We start from the raw sequence: 17,595 nt of genomic DNA on the forward strand, positions 1-17,595 counted from the left end.
CAAACACATGACTCCGTTCATCTGGATCAGAAAAGGAACCAGAAAACCGCTGAAGGGTACCAGGGAGCTGGAAGAGACCAGCCAGAAAGCGATGTCTATGAGTTTTCAGCAGATACGACTGCTAGTGACAGTTTAACCCTTTTGCTACCAGCGCCGTACATGTACGGCGCTGGAGCGATAGGTAAACGCGCATGCAGCGAGTGCCAATGTCTGCGACCTGCAATAATGCTGATCGCAGTCATTAAAGCCTTTAGACGCAGTGATCAAATGTGATTGCGGCATCTAAACGCTAAGAAACCCGGCATATTACCGGCATCTTCTGTGGCCTATGAGGATGCCGGTAATTGATTTCAATAAGCTGGGTCTCTCTAAAGAGACCCAGGGTATTGGAGATGCAATTCTTATTTTGGCCAGCAGGTGGCAACAACATAAGAAATGAGCAATTCTAGTAGCATTATGGATCTATATGAAACATAATGGTACAGAATTTTTTAAAAAAAAGAGTACTGTAGCCTCAAACACGAGCTGCAAAACCATAAAAAAGTAAAAGAAAAATATACAAAAAAATGCAGGGGTGGCTAACCTGTGGCTCTTGAGCCACATGCGGCTCTTTGCTTCTTCAAGTGAGGCTCTAGCTGTGGAGCCAGGAAGCAGTCAGGCGGCTCACTCTCCACCCCATGCTCAGATCTCTTTTCCTGATCGGGCACTGTAGCTCCAGCTCACTCTCCAACACATCCTGATGCACACAGTGTGAGAATGTAGTGCTCATCAGATCACAGTGGAGAGTGTGTCAGACCTACAGAGTAGCAGGTGCCCGAGCAGGAGCCCAGTGCCTGATCAGGAGAGGGAAGAGATTTTTTTAAATTATTGAACTGAGCATGGGAGGTTCTGATCTGAGCATGCAGGAAGGGGTCCTGATCTGGGCAATAGGGGTCTGATCTGAGCATGGGGGGGCAGATCTGTGCATGGGGGGGGGTCAGATCTGAGCATGCTGGTCTGATCTGAGCATGGAGGAGGTTCTGATCTGAGCATGCAGGAAGGGGTCCTGATCTGGGCAATAGGGGTCTGATCTGAGCATAGGGGGGCAGATCTGTGCATGGGGGGGGGGTCAGATCTGAGCATGCTGGTCTGATCTGAGCATGGAGGGGGTGCTGATCTGAGCAATGGGGGTCTGATCTGAGCATGAGGGGAAGATCTGAGCATGAGGGTTCAGATTTGAGCATGGGGGGCAGATCTGAGCATGGGGGGCAGATCTGAGCATGGGGGTCCTGTTTGAGCATGGGTTGGTCAGGTCTGAGCACTGAGGGTCTGACACTGGGAGTCTGATTTGTGTTGTCTGATCCGAGCATTGGGGGTCTGATTAGGAGGCCTGATGAGGTTTGGGAATCTTATTGTAGGTCAGATGAGGATTGGGGATCTGATTTAGGAGTCTGATCAGAGGTCTTATGAAAAATATATTTTTTCTTTTTTTCTCTGCTAATGAAAAATAAGAAAAACATATTTTTATCAGACCTCAGATCAGATGAAAAATATTTTTTTATCTTATTTTTCTTTGGTAAAACCTAGGTGCATTTTGTAGGGCGAAAAATACGGTGACTGTGTGTAAATGTATAGCTTGTGGCTCCTGGTAGTCATAGGTTGTTTTGTTTTTGGCTCTTTGTGTCTGTAAGGTTGGCCAACCCTGAAAAAATGAAAAAAAATATAAAAAATAAATAACAAAAAATGTAAACATCATGGTCATCACTGCGTCTGAAAACGATGTACTATTAAAATATAAAAATAGTTTTCCAATACGGCGAATAGCGTAACAGAAAAAGGGTAAAAATGGCCGATTTGCCATTTTTTCATCGCTTCACTTACACCAAAAAATTTTATAAAATGTGATCAAAAAGTCATACACACTCCAAAATGGTATCAATAAAAAGTACAGATCGTCCTGCAAAAAATTTGTCCCCACACAGCTCAGTAGATATAAATATAAAAAAAGTTATGGGGATCAGAATATGGTGATGTAACAAAAATGTTTTTTTCAAAGTTTCAATTTATTTTTACACTATTTAGACATAAAAAACCTATACATATGTTATACATATGTGGTATCGTTGTAATTGTACTGATGCAGAGAATGAAGGGCATGGGGTCAGTATTGCCGCAAAGGGAACACCATAGAAACAAAACCCGTAAAACGGTGGTGTCTAGGATAGTCCATTAAAATCTGATCAGTGGGTGTTTGAACCCCAGAATGCCCACCTTATAACAAAAAACGCCATAGGTATTATGGAAATGCATAAAATATAGGGGAAAAAAAGCAAAGATGAGTTTAACCACTGAAAGGCAAAGGCCAATATAAAATAAGCAGTAATAAGTGACATAGCTCTAAAAATAATAATAATAATAATAATAATAATAATAATAATAAGATGCTTAGTCAACACTAAATGTTTTCAGTAGTTTTTTTGGAAACATTGGAGTTTTTTGATATTTTAACCGCCTCACGTCCGCCCATAGGATATAAACGTCCTATGGGTGGACGTCTATTTCTGACAGCACGTTTTAAAACGTCCTGTCAGAAATAGCAGCTGCACGCTAATCGTGCAGCTGCTGATCGGGTTGCCCGCTGTCAGTGACAGCAGGGCAACCCTAAGACAAGGCAGGGACAGTGCCCAGGTGTCCCTGCCTTCACGATCGCTGCAGACACAGCGCTCACCGAGCGCTGTGTCTGCAGAGCAGGAAGCGCTGTGCGCTTCCTGTTCCGGCCCGGCGGTCATGTGACCGCCGTGACCGGAGAGTGCAGGGGCTGTGTGAGGTCTCTCAGAGACCTCGATCAGCCCTGCTGTGAGGCTGTACAGCGCAGGATTGCTGCTGTACAGCCTCTATAGGGGTGCATTTGTCCTGTAACTGGGGCTACTATGTCAGCCCCAGTTACAGGAGAAATCAACTGTGAAAAAAAAAAGAAAAAGTGAAGTAAATGTCCCCCAGAGGTCTTGTATGACCTTATGGGGGACGAAAAGTGTAAAAAAAAATAAAAAAAATAAAGGGTTGAAAAAATAAAATAAAATAAAGTTTCACATGTAAAAAAAAAAAAAGTTCCCAAGTTAGGAATAAAAAAAAAAAAAATTAAAATAGAAAAAATAAAGTAAAATAGACATATTTAGTATTGCCGCGTCCGTAAAAACCAGCTCTATAAAAATATCACATGACCTAACCCCTCGGATGAACACCGTAAAAAATAAATAAAAAAAACTGTGTCAAAACAAGCAATTTTTGTCACCTTGCATCACAAAAGGTGCAACACCAAGTGATCAAAAACGCGTATGTCCCACAAAATGGTACCAATAAAACCGTCACCTCATCCCGCAAAAAATGAGCCCCTACATAAGAAAATCTCTCAAAAAATAAAAAAACTATAGCTCTTAGAACATGGAGACACTAAAACATAATTTTTTTGGTTTCAAAAATGCTATTATTGTGTTAAAGTGAAACAAATAAAAAAAAGTATACATATTAGGTATTGCCGCGTCCGTAAAAACCAGCTCTATAAAAATATCACATGACCTAACCCCTCGGGTGAACACCGTAAAAAAAAAAAAAAAAAAAACTGTGTCAAAACAAGCAATTTTTGTCACCTTGCATCACAAAAGGTGCAACACCAAGTGATCAAAAACGCGTATGTCCCACAAAATGGTACCAATAAAACCGTCACCTCATCCCGCAAAAAATGAGCCCCTACATAAGAAAATCTCTCAAAAAATAAAAAAACTATAGCTCTCAGAACATGGACACATTAAAACATAATTTTTTGGTTTCAAAAATGCTATTATTGTGTAAAACTTTAATAAATGAGAAAAAGTATACATATTAGGTATCGCTACGTCCGTAACAATCTGCTCTATAAAAATGTCACTTGACTGAACCCCTAAGGTGAACGCTGTAAAAATAAATAAATAGAAACTGTGCTAAAACAACCAATTTTTTGGTCACCTTGCCCCATAAAGTGTTATATTGAATGATCAAAAAATCATATGTACCCAAAAATAGTACTAATAAAACTGGCACCTTATCCCCTAGTTTCCAAAATGGGGTCACTTCTTGGGAGTTTCTACTGTAAGGGTGCATCAGGGGGCTTCAAATGGGACATGGCATCTAAAAACCATGTGGAGTTCCTTTCCTTCTGCGCCCTGCCGTGTGCCCATACAGCAGTTTACGACCACATGTGGGGTGTTTCTGTAAACCGCAGAATCTGGGTAATAAATATTGAGTTTTGTTTGGCTGTTAACCATCGATGTGTTAGAGAAAAAAATTGATTAAAATGGAAAATCTGCCAAAAAAGTGAAATTTAAAAATTTGATCTCCATTTTCCTTTAATTCTTGTGGAACGCCTAAAGGGTTAACAAAGTTTGTAAAATCGGTTTTGAATACCTTGAGGGGTGTAGTTTCTACAATGGGGTCATTTATGGGGGTATCCACTATGTAGGCCCCACAAAGTGACTTCAGACCTGAACTGGTCCTTATAAAGTGGGTTTTGGCAATTTTCTTAAAAATTTGAAGAATTGCTTCTAAACTTCTAAGCCTTCTAACGTCCTAAAAAAATAAAATGACATTTCCAAAATGATGCCAACATAAAGTAGACATATGGGGAATGTTAAATAATAAATATTTTATGAGGTATCACTTTCTGTTTTAAAAGCAGAGAAATTGAAATTTAGAAAATTGCGATTTTTTTTACATTTTTGGGTAAATTTGGGATTTTTTCATAAATAAAGGTGAAATATTTTGACTCAAATTTATGACTATCATGAAGTACAATGTGTCACGAGAAAACAATCTCTGAATGACTTGGATAAATAAAGGCGTTCCAAAGTTATTACCACATAAAGTGAGATATGTCCGTTTTGCAAAATTTGGCCTGGTCAGGAAGGGGGCAAAGGGCCCAGATGGGAAGTGGTTAAGGATAGTTTGGTTAGGACACATGACATTTTAAAGGCTGCCAAAAGGCAGCAAATGTTTAGTTGTTAAAAAAAAAAAAATGAAAAAAGGTTTGAAAATTGTGGAATTGTGCACATTATAAATTTATTTCTATTTTAACCCCTTTCATACTTCTGTTTAACCCCCATTGCAAAGGTTGAAAGCCGCAGGCAGAACCCATAGCAGAAACTGACATGCTGTGAATTGAAAACAATATGGGTGTTATCGGCAACATATGGATGAGATTTCTTAACCCCTTCAGGACCCTGCCATATTTCACCATGACCAGGCTATATTTTGCAAATCTGATGTGTCACTTTACGTGGTGATAACTTTAAAACGTTTTTACTTATCCAAGCCATTTTGAGATTGTTTTCTCGTCACATATTGTACTTCATGACAGTGGTAAATTTGATGTATACCATATGTCAATGGGCACTACGGTAAGAGTAGTATGGCGGTGCACAGGTTCTAGGGCAGGCGTCACATGTAGATAGCAGGAAAGGAGGATCGGCACTCGCTGTTAGTGTATAGAATTGCTCTGTTTATTGTCACACTGTTTGAGAAAGGCACATCGTGGGCCGAAACGCGTCACTGATTTCTGGCAATAAACCGTGGTAAATTTGAGTCCAAAATATTAAATTTTTATTTATAAAAAAAATACCAAATTTAACAAGAATTTGGAAAAATTCGCAATTTTCAAAATTTTAATTTCTCTGTTTTTAAAACAGATAGTTATACCTCCTAAAAGTTATTACATTACATTTCCCATATGTCTACTTCATGTTTGGATCATTTTGTAAATGACATTTTCTTTTACAGGGTCAGCCCTGGTAATATCACTGTCAGGACCGGACACCGTCTGCGGAAAAAGTACACTGTATGTCAGATAAATGTTTTCAGCACACGTTACACTGCAGATGAGGCGCTGGTAATATCACTGTTAGCAGCAGACACAGTCTTCGGAAAAAGTACACACTGTATGTCACAGAAACATTTTTTAACCACACACGTTACACTGCAGATGTGGCGAAGGTAATGTCACTGTCACAAGCGGACATAGTCAATTGAAAAAGTACACTGTATGTCACAGATACATTTTTTAAGCGCACACATTACACTGCAGATGTGGCCCTGGTAATGTCACTGTCAGAAGAACTTTTTTCAGCGCACACCTTACACAGCAGATGAGGCACTGGTAATGTCACTGTCCGCAGCAGACACCGTCTACGGAAAAAGTACAATAAAAAAAATTTCAGCGTACACGTTACACTGCAGATGTGGCACTGGTTATGTCACTGTCCACAGCGGACACAGTCTACGGAAAAAGTACACTGGATGTCGCAGATATTTTTAGGATGCGCACACTTTACACTGAGATGTGGCGCAGCTAATGTCAGTCCACAGCGGACACCGTCGACGGAAAAAGTACACTGGATGTCACAGATTTTTTTTTGGATGCGCACACTTTACACTGGAGATGTGGTGCAGCTAATGTCGCTGTCTGCATCGGCCTAACTACTGTACGCTATTTAGCACAGGATGCCCTAAAAATAGATATTGCTGCCACATACAATAGGCCTTAGAAGGACTTTTGGGTCTGTAAAGTTTTAGCTATTTAGCGCAGGTTGCGCTAAATATATGTATTGCTGCTGTCACACACAACAAGTGTCCTTAAAAGGACTTTAGGTCTCTGAAAAGTTTTTCTAATAAAATTATTCCTATTTCACTCCCTTCACTGTCTGTCCCTTCCTCAGCACAGCTCTCCCTGACTAAGAATGAGCCGAACATGCGTCATCGGGTGCTATATAGCACCCGATGACGCGTTCCAGCCAGCCAATCACTGTAATGCCAGCAGCCAACATGGCTACGGCATTACAGTGACGGCATGACTTACCTGCACGTTTATTGGCTGCTTACGGACACGGCGATACCTAATATGTCAATTTTTTTATATTTTTCACTTTTAACACAATAAAAGCAATTTTGAAACAAAAAAAATCATGTTTTAGTGTCTCCATATTCTGAGAGCCATAGTTTTTTTTACTTTTTGCCCGATTGTTTTATGTAGGGACTCATTTTTTGCAGGATGAGGTGACGGTTTGATTGGTACTGTTTTAGGAGGGCATACACCTTCTTTGATCGCTTGGTGTTGCACTCTTTCTGTTGTAAGGTGACAAAAAAAATGATTGTTTTAGCACAGTTTTTATTTTAGTTCAGGTGAGGGGGTGGATCATGTGATATTTTTATAGAGCCGGTCGTTATGGATGCGGCAATACCCAGTATGTCTGGTTTTCTTTTCTTTTTTTCTATCTTTTTAACAATTTTATGTGATTTATTTGGGGAAATTATATATTTATTTTACTTTATTTACTTTTTTTTATTATGAAAAACACTTTTTTTTACTTTATATTTTTGTCCCACTATGGCACTTCAACTTCTGGGGTCTGATCCCCTCTGCAATGTATTACAATACATCCTGTATTTTAAATGGAAATTGAAGTTTCAATGGAGATTTGAAATTAAATGGAAATTGAAGACATATGCTTACCAGACCGATATATACCATACTCTGACATTAGGGAAGCTGTGAAATTAAGGAATATGGCAATATGATAAATGCCTTACATACTAACCTACACCCGTACAAAAAAAAAAAAAAAAGGAAAAGCCTGAAAGAGGTTGTCCAGTATTGTCTTTTTTTGTTTTAAATACCACCCCTCTCTACTGGATCAGTGAAAGGACACATACTTACCTCCTTGGAGCCACTCGGGTCCAGCTCTGCCAGCCCCCCTACTGTCACTGTGCTTAGGTTCCCGCATGTAACGGACAGGGATCATGTGCACCACTCAGCCAATGAATGGCATCACCGCTGACTTGGACCCAAAGCATCATGTACCAGCTGAGGCCAGTCATTGGCTGTACAGTCGTGGCCAAAAGTTTTGAGAATTACATAAATATTGGAAAAGTTGCTGCTTAAGTTTTTATAATAGCAATTTGCATATACTCCAGAATGTTATGAAGAGTGATCAGATGAATTGCATAGTCCTTCTTTGCCATGAAAATTAACTTAATCCCAAAAAAAAACTTTCCACTGCATTTCATTGCTGTCATTAAAGGACCTGCTGAGATCATTTCAGTAATCATCTTGTTAAGGCCTCATGCACACGACCGTTGTGTGCATCCGCGGCCGTTGTTCCGTTTTCCTTTTTTTTTTCGCGGACCCATTGACTTTCAATGGGTCCGTGGAAAAATCGGAAAATGCACCGTTTGGCTTCCGCGTCCGTGATCCGTTTTTCCAGTCCGTGAAAAAAATATGACCTGTCCTATTTTTTTCACGGACAACGGTTCACGGACCCATTCAAGTCAATGGGTCCGTGAAAAATCACGGATGCACACAAGATAGTCATCCGCGTCCGTGATCCGTGTCCGTTTTTCCTATAATTTTCAATGGAAACTTGACTTAGTTTTTTTTTTCACTTTTCATGTCTGTGGATCCTCCAAAAATCACGGAAAACCCACGGAAGAAAAAAACGGTCACGGATCACGGAACAACGGAAATCCGTTTTGCGGACCGCAAAAAAAAACGGTCGTGTGCATGAGGCCTAACTCAGGTGAGAATGTTGACGAGCAAAAGGCTGGAGATCATTATGTCAAGCTGATTGGGTTAAAATGGCAGACTTGACATGTTAAAAGGAGGGTGATGCTTGAAATCATTGTTTTTCCATTGTTAACCATGGTGACCTGCAAAGAAACGTGTGCAGCCATCATTGCGTTGCATAAAAATGGCTTCACAGGCAAGGATATTGTGGCTACTAAGATTGCACCTCAATCAACAATTTATAGGATCATCAAGAACTTCAGGGAAAGAGGTTCAATTCTTGTTAAGAAGGCTTCAGGGCGTCCAAGAAAGTCCAGCAAGCGCCAGGATCGTCTCCTAAAGAGGATTCAGCTGCGGGATCGGAGTGCCACCAGTGCAGAGCTTGCTCAGGAATGGCAGCAGGCAGGTGTGAGCGCATCTGCACGCACAGTGAGGCGAAGACTTTTGGAAGATGGCCTGGTGTCAAGAAGGGCAGCAAAGAAGCCACTTCTCTCCAAAAAAACCATCAGGGACAGATTGATCTTCTGCAGAAAGTATGGTGAATGGACTGCTGAGGACTGGGGCAAAGTCATATTCTCCGATGAAGCCTCTTTCCGATTGTTTGGGGCATCTGGAAAAAGGCTTGTCCGGAGAAGAAAAGGTGAGCGCTACCATCAGTCCTGTGTCATGCCAACAGTAAAGCATCCTGAGACCATTCATGTGTGGGGTTGCTTCTCATCCAAGGGAGTGGGCTCACTCACAATTTTGCCCAAAAACACAGCCATGAATAAAGAATGGTACCAAAACACCCTCCAACAGCAACTTCTTCCAACAATAGTTTGGTGAAGAACAATGCATTTTCCAGCACGATGGAGCACCGTGCCATAAGGCAAAAGTGATAACTAAGTGGCTCGAGGACCAAAACGTTGACATTTTGGGTCCATGGCCTGGAAACTCCCCAGATCTTAATCCCATTGAGAACTTGTGGTCAATCCTCAAGAGGCGGGTGGACAAACAAAAACCCACTAATTCTGACGAACTCCAAGAAGTGATTATGAAAGAACGGGTTGCTATCAGTCAGGAATTGGCCCAGAAGTTGATTGAGAGCATGCCCAGTCGAATTGCAGAGGTCCTGAAAAAGAAGGGCCAACACTGCAAATACTGACTCTTTGCATAAATGTCATGTAATTGTCAATAAAAGTCTTTGAAACGTATGAAGTGCGTGTAATTATATTTCACTACATCACAGAGACAACTGAAACAAAGATCTAAAAGCAGTTTAGCAGCAAACTTTGTGAAAACTAATATTTGTGTCATTCTCAAAACTTTTGGCCACGACTGTAGCTGCACACGTGCACGGGTTTGCATCTAGGGACGGAAGCAAAGTGAAGACAGCTAGGGACGAATGCAGCCAGAATCGAGTGGCGTGGTGCAGGTAAGTATACTTCCCTTTAAAGGTCTGCCAGAGAGTGGGTGGTATTTAAAAAAGGTAATGCTGCTGTGAGGAGAAGATGTTATCTGAAGGATAATCTTTATGATAATTGTAGGAGTCAGATTGGGATAACAGTAGAACAGCTCTCTGTATTCTCTTGATAAGCCTACATAAAGATGTTCACAGAACAGCATTGCATTGATTAGTGTAATTTCTGATACTGTGTTACTTACAATATCAAACCTCTGTGTCATGTTGCCGCAGATGTCAAGTAAATAGACCTTCCCACTGTGCGTCCCCATGGCCAAGAACTGAAAGACAGAACAGCAGAGGAACCAATGTTATAATGTTATAGAAACAACATTAACAAGCCAAAAAACCATTACAACAAGAATAGTAGCAGACCCTTCCCTAGCTGACAAATAGTGGCATGTCACTTGTTTGAGCACTGCCTTCTGGCAACTCATTAAAAATGCAGTGTGAAAGCAGTGTCCTGGAAACAAATCAGAATCAGGATGTTTCATATAGATGGACAGATGGCAATCATCTATTCAGCAGCCAACATATTTATGTAGAGGTTGCCTGGCAGAGGAGCAAACGTTTGTAGGGTGGCAATTGGTAACAACAGCATAATGCAACACAAGTGCTAGGACCATCACTTAAGGAGCCAAAGATGACTTGACGTGATCAATACTGGTCCCTAAGTATGGAGAGCACTGGCTCCCGGAAATGTAGATTGGTCCAGTTCTGATAACATCATCATCAAGTGACTATATTTACATAGACCTGACAAAAATATTTCCAGCATAGTCATACAGTTGTTTCCACCCTTACCTATTCTTGAATTTAAATACTCCATTTTCCAATAAAGAAAATTTAATACAAGAAGCTAGTAAAACTTTAAACTAGAGTTGTTGCGATACCAAATTTTTGATTCGATTTCGATACCATAAAAAAGTATTGCGATACTCGATATTCTGTATCAAGAGGCCGATTCCAGGTTTGGTCTCTGTCCTCAATACTGGATGTGATATTTTGCCAGACTTTCCTAATACTGGATTTGACAATTACCGGATTTTCTGGATTCAACATCTAGCAGACTTTCTGAATACTGGATGTGACAAATTACCCAGACTTTCCTAAGCTACCTCATCTTAAATTATGGCTTTTACCCCCTTGCCCAGGGGAAGGGCAGTCCTTAAGCCATGGTTCCCTGGAGGTTTCCTCCACTAGGGGGTTTTTCCTCCCCTGAGTGTTGAAGGATGAGTTGGGGGTTCACCATCATCAGGGCCATTTCAAAACCACTGGCCTGTTAATAAATAAGTCAATAAATGAGGCAGCTAACAATGTGTCTGAGCCTCTTTATTGTAGGGAATGTAACTAATATTACCTAATAAAGACTGGGGAACTTCATGGTGGTCACAAAACCAAGCTCTGGAAGGGACAAGAGGAAGGTGGTAATGGCAGGGCTGGAATTTCCCATAGACACATATGTCTTTAGTGGTTGGCATTTTATGGGCATTATAAAAAGTGATTCACTAAAGGCAGCATTCTGCTTAGAACAAGTTATTTCCCTCCATCTGTCATGAGAACGTGGAATGCACAGGTCGAGCATGCGCACCTCTGGTCCATTCACTCTATAGAATTGCCAGAGAAAACTGTGCTGCACTCCATCTCCGGATGTCCCAAAGACAATAAATGGAACAGTGGTGCACATATACTCAACCAGTTCTCCTTTCAAATGGGGGATACGGGTTCCCCTGTTCTTGTGACTGGTTGTGGTCCCAGAGGTCAGACCCCCAATGATCTGTTTTGCCCTTTGGAGTGAACTGAAGAAACAAACTGGTGCAGATCTAGACCATACTATTCCTCAGCTATAAATAGTAAAGTCAATATATTAAATTTGAGTCAATATATTTCACCTTTATTTATGAAAAAATCCCAAATTTACCAAAAATTTTGAAAAATTCGCAATTTTCTAAATTTCTATTTCTCTGCTTTTAAAACAGAAAGTGATACCTCATAAAATATTTAAGGACCAGTTGCGAATTTTTCTAAATTTTGGGTAAATTTGGGATTTATTCATAAATAAAGGTGAAATATATTGACTCAAATTTATGACTATCATGAAGTACAATGTGTCACGAGAAAACTATCTCAGAATGATTTGGATAAGTAGAGGCGTTCCAAAGTTATTACCACATAAAGTGAGATATGTCAGATTTGCAAAATTAGGCCTGGTCAGGAAGGGGGCAAATGGAAGTGTTTAAGTTTCTCCCAATCATATTCTCCCTTTCTACTCAGCCTTAGGGTTCATGCACATGAACGTGTACAGCCTGCACTGAGCATTGGGGTCCACCATGTGGACTGCACCGATGGGTGCAGACCCTTTCAACTTGAATGGGTCTGTGATCTGTCCACACCACAAAAAAATAGAGCATTGTTCTATTTTTTCTCTGGTGCGGAGGCACGGAAGTAAATGCCACAGAAGCAATCTGTACTACTTCCGTGGCCTCCCGCTCTGTATTCCATTAACAGAATAAAAAAGCCATTTATAACAGAATTTTAGATCGATGATCTTACAATGTTATTTTCATGCACCCGTCCATACAAACTGCTAAAAATGACATACAAAGGTACCAGTCTATACAGTATCTCTTCTCTCTCTCTCTCTATATATATATATATATATATATATATATATATATATATATATATATATATATATATGTGTGTGTATGTATATATATATATATATATATATATTATTATTATATATATTTTTTTTTTTATACATATACTCTGGCTAATTGACTCCCTAATGAAGTCACTTTGTGGGGCCTACATAGTGGATACCCCCATAAATGAAAACCGATTTTACAAACTTTGTTAACCCTTTAGGCGTTCCACAAGAATTAAAGGAAAATGGAGATCAAATTAAAAAATTTCACTGTTTTGGCAGATTTTCCATTTTAATCCAATTTTTTCTTTAACACATCGATGGTTAACAGCCAAACAAAACTCAATATTTATTACCCAGATTCTGCGGTTTACAGAAACACCCCACATGTGGTCATAAACTGCTGTATGGGCACACGGCAGGGCGCAGAAGAAAAGGAACTCCACATGGTTTTTAGATGCCATATCCCATTTGAAGCCCCCCTGATGCACCCTTACAGTAGAAACTCCCAAGTGACCCCATTTTGGAAACTAGGGGATAAGGTGCCAGTTTTACTGGTACATATGATTTTTTGATCATTCATTATAACACTTTATGGGGCAAGGTGATCAAAAAATTGGTTGTTTTAGCACAGTTTTTATTTATTTATTTTTACAGTGTTCACCTGAGGGGTTCGGTCAAGTGACTTTTTTTTTAGAGCAGATCGTGACAGATGTGGCGATACCGAATATGTATACTTTTTCTTATTTAAGTTTTACGCAATAATAGCATTTTTGAAACAAAAAAATTATGTTTTAATGTGTCCATGTTCTGAGAGCTATAGTTTTTTTTATTTTTTTGAGAGATTTTCTTATGTAGGGGCTCAATTTTTGCGGGATGAGGTGACGGTTTTATTGGTACCATTTTGTGGGACATACGCCTTTTTGATCACTTGGTGTTGCACTTTTTGTGATGTAAGGTGACAAAAATTGCTTGTTTTGACACAGTTTTTTTTTATTTTTTTACGGTGTTCACCCGAGGAGTTAAGTCATGTGATATTTTTATAGAGCTGGTTGTTACGGACGCGGCAATACCTAATATGAATACTTTTTTTATTTATTTCACTTTAACACAATAAGGGTCCATTCACACATCCGCAATTCCATTCCGCATTTTGCGGAACGGAATTGCGGACCCATACATTTCTATGGGGCCACACGACGTACGGCCCCGATCCAGAATTGCGGACCCGCACTTCCGGGTCCGCAATTCCGACCCTGAAAAAAATAGAACATGTCCTATTCTTGTCCGCAATAGCGGACAAGAATAGGCATATTCTCTTAGTGCCGGCAATGTGCGGTCCGCAAAATGCAGAACGCACATTGCCGCTGTCCGTGTTTTGCGGAACCGCGGATCCGCAAAACACACATGGATAAGTGAATAGACCCTAATAGCATTTTTGAAACCCAAAAAAAATGATGTTTTAGTGTCTCCATGTTCTGAGAGCTATAGTTTTTTTTATTTTTTGAGAGATTTTCTTATGTAGGGGCTTATTTTTTGCGGGATGAGGCGACGGTTTTATTGGTACTATTTTGTTGGACATACGCCTTTTTGATCACTTGGTGTTGCACTTTTTGTGATGTAAGGTGACAAAAATGGCTTTTTTTGACAGTTATTTTTATTTTTTACTATGGTGTTAATTGGACTGGGTCGATCATGTGATATATTTATAGAGCTGACCGCCACGGACGCGGCAATACCAAATATGTCTAGTTTATTTTATTTTCCGGCAATACACGGGTGCCGTTCCGTGGGCATTCCGCATCACTTGAATGGGTCCGCAAATCCGGAGATGCGGAACTGAAGCACGGAACGGAACCCTACGGAAGCACTACGGAGTGCTTCCGGGGGGTTTCGTCCCGTACTTCCGTTCCGCAAAAAGATAAAACATGTCCTATCTTTTTGCGGAACGGCCGGATCGCAGACCCATTAAAGTGAATGGGTCCGCGATCCGCTGCGGCTGCCCCACGGACTGTGTTTGTGCATTGCGGCCCGCATTTTGCAGGCCGCAGCACGACCACTTATTATCTTTTTATTTTACACTTTTCGTCCCCCATAAGGTCATACCAGACCTCTGAGGGACATTTACTTCACTTTTTTTAAAAAAAAATTTATTACTGTTGATTTCTCCTGTAACTGGGGCTGACATAGTAGCCCCAGTTACAGGAGAAATACACCCCCCAGAGAGGCTGTACAGCATAATACTGCGCTGTACAGCCTCAGTGCAGGGCTGATCGAGGTCTGTGAAAGACCTCACACAGCTCCTGCACTCTCCGGTCCCGGCGATCACATGACCCCCGGGCCGGAACAGGAAGCGCGTAGCGCTTCCTGCTCTGCATACACAGGGCTCGGCGAGCGCTGTGTATGCAGCGATCCAGAAGGCAGGGACACCTGGGCACTGTCCCTGCCTTCTCTAAGGGTTGCCCTGCTGTCACTGACAGCAGGCAACCTGATCAGCAGCTGCGCGATTAGCATGCAGCTGCAGTTTCTGAACGGACGTTCTGGAACGTCCATTCAGAAATAGAGAACCACCTTCCGGACGTTTATAGTCTATGGGCGGACGGGAGGTGGTTAAGGAAGAAAAAAAATATAAAACATCACATCACTGCCAGCTCCTGTAGACATAAGGCCTCATGCACACAGCCGTGGTATCCCGGCATGGCATCCTGCTGACAGCAGGAGCGCACGGCGTCATTGGTTGCTATGACGCCATGCACTTCAGTAATACACTCGTATAGATTATACCAGTGTATTACTGTAGTGCAGCGGCGGCATGAAGCGCACAGCGTCATAGCTGTGTGCATGAGGCCTAATGCACATCTGGTGCTCCAGCTATACACAATGAAAAGGAAACTGGCATAAAAATTCCTAGCATAGAACAAAGAAAAAAATATAACCACCTGCACAATACATGGCATATAAAAAATTTTAAAAAAAGTCTACGAATGATGTCACTTTTTTTTTTTTACCATTTGCATGCTGCCAAATGTTCTTATTACAATATTGATAACCTATCCTCAGGAATTAAAGGGCTTCTGTCACCCCACTAAAGAATTTTTTTTTTTTGGGCTAGTTAAATTCCTTATACTGCTATATATGAAAATATAATGGTCTTACTTACTTTCCTTCAGCAGTTTCTTATAAAAACGAACTTTTATAATATGTAAATTAGGTCTCTACCGCTGGTAGCCGCCGCAAAAAAACGCCCCCTTGTCGTGTTGATTGACAGGGCCAGCCGCGATCTCCTCCGGCCGGCCCTGTCAGCATTTCAAAAATCGCGCGCCTGTGTTCATTCGGCGCAGGCGCTCTGAGATGAGGAGGCTTGCCTCCTCAGCACTCCCTCAGTGCGCCTGCGCCGATGACGTCTTCTCTTTCGGTGATGTCATCGGCGCAGGCGCACTGAGGGAGTTCTGAGGAGGCGAGCCTCCTCATCTCAGAGCGCCTGCGCCGAATGAACACAGGCGAGCGATTTTTGAAATGCTGACAGGGCAGGCCGGAGGAGGAGATCCGGGCTGGCCCTGTCAATCAACACGACGAGGGGGCGGTTTTTTGCGGCGGCTACCAGCAAGTAGACGCCCTACTTGCTGGTAGAGACCTAATTTACTTATTATAAAAGTTTGTTTTTATAAGAAACTGCTGAAGGAAAGTAAGTAAGACCATTATATTTTCATATATCGCAGTATAAGGAATTGAACTAGCCCAAAAAAAAAAAAATTTACTTTAGTGGGGTGACAGAAGCCCTTTAAACAGTTGCAATTCACATTATAACCACTGGATGGAGACATAAAGAAATGTATAGGATAAACATCTTGTAACAGAATATCACCATTTTTTTTTATTTTTTTTTTTAAGTTTGTCATTTCAAGCAACACATCTCAGGATATGTTGAGGTCAGGACACATTTGTAAAAATCAATTTATTAGTTCATATAGAATCTACATTATTTAGGAGATAAAGAAGACAAATGTAATGGCAAAAAAGACATAGAGGAAGGAAGCCTTTATGTATTAGATATCAATACACATTAACAATGTCCTCGCAATAAAAAAAAGTCTTTCTGAATGTCTGAACAGACAGATACATGTTAAAGCTAAAAGTTAAAAAAAAGCAAAAATAAAATATGAAGCTGTGTACTAAGAAAAAGATTTGGGGTGGGCGATGGCTACTGGTTCTCATTGAGGAGATCCAGCTGCTGTATGAATTACTGTACTTACAGGCAAAGCTCCATGGGAAAAGGTGTGCAAGTTAGCTCTGCTCCATACAGAAGAGAACTCTCTAGCACAGGGAAGCTATCTACAGGAGGTACTGTACAGAGAGTTTTATTCTTTCTGTAGGGGAGAGTTAATTTGCATACTTGTTTCCTATGGAGCACTGCCTGTAAGACCCCCACCAGTTAGATCTCCTCAGTGACAATCGGTACCCTCTTCCCCCAGAGATGCATCAAAGACATCTCATCCAGCCAATCAGTACATTACTCTGTACCGACAAGGGGCAGGAACTGTCTACAGATAGGGGCAGATCGCATGCGCAGTGTGCCCTCCTTCACGTGCGGGGCTTCATTCTCGATATAGGTGCGGGTCCCAGCAACAGGGACCCGCACCTATAAAACAATGGGGGCAGATCCTAGCGATATGCCCCCATTGTACTTGATGAGACAACCTCTTAGGCTTTTTTATGAAGCTAAAAATAGATTTTTTTTCTCCCCCCAAAAGGAAGAAAACTTAACTGCAAGAAATACAATTTAAAGGGGTTGTCAAGTTTCCCATAGATGCGATGTAGTTGGTTAATGTATACCTTTACTGCCCTTTAAATTATAAGACACTAACTACAATTACCTAAGTGGGCCATGTCATCCATTATTTAGGCGGTTTCAGACAGCCATGTGCATCAGCGAAAAAT

At 41.0% G+C, this 17,595-nt stretch overlaps 1 protein-coding gene across 1 annotated transcript in view; it reads right to left on the bottom strand.

Moving 5' to 3' along the window:
- Positions 1-17,595, bottom strand: part of VPS41 (VPS41 subunit of HOPS complex) — a 321,046-nt gene that overhangs the window by 240,943 nt on the left and 62,508 nt on the right. The window contains exon 4 of the mRNA XM_040432167.1: positions 10,211-10,288. Coding sequence (XP_040288101.1) covers positions 10,211-10,288 — 78 coding nt within the window. The remainder of the gene's footprint in view (positions 1-10,210; positions 10,289-17,595) is intronic.

This window comes from Bufo bufo, chromosome 5 (genome assembly GCF_905171765.1).
Source record: "Bufo bufo chromosome 5, aBufBuf1.1, whole genome shotgun sequence".
Lineage (NCBI taxonomy): Eukaryota > Metazoa > Chordata > Amphibia > Anura > Bufonidae > Bufo > Bufo bufo.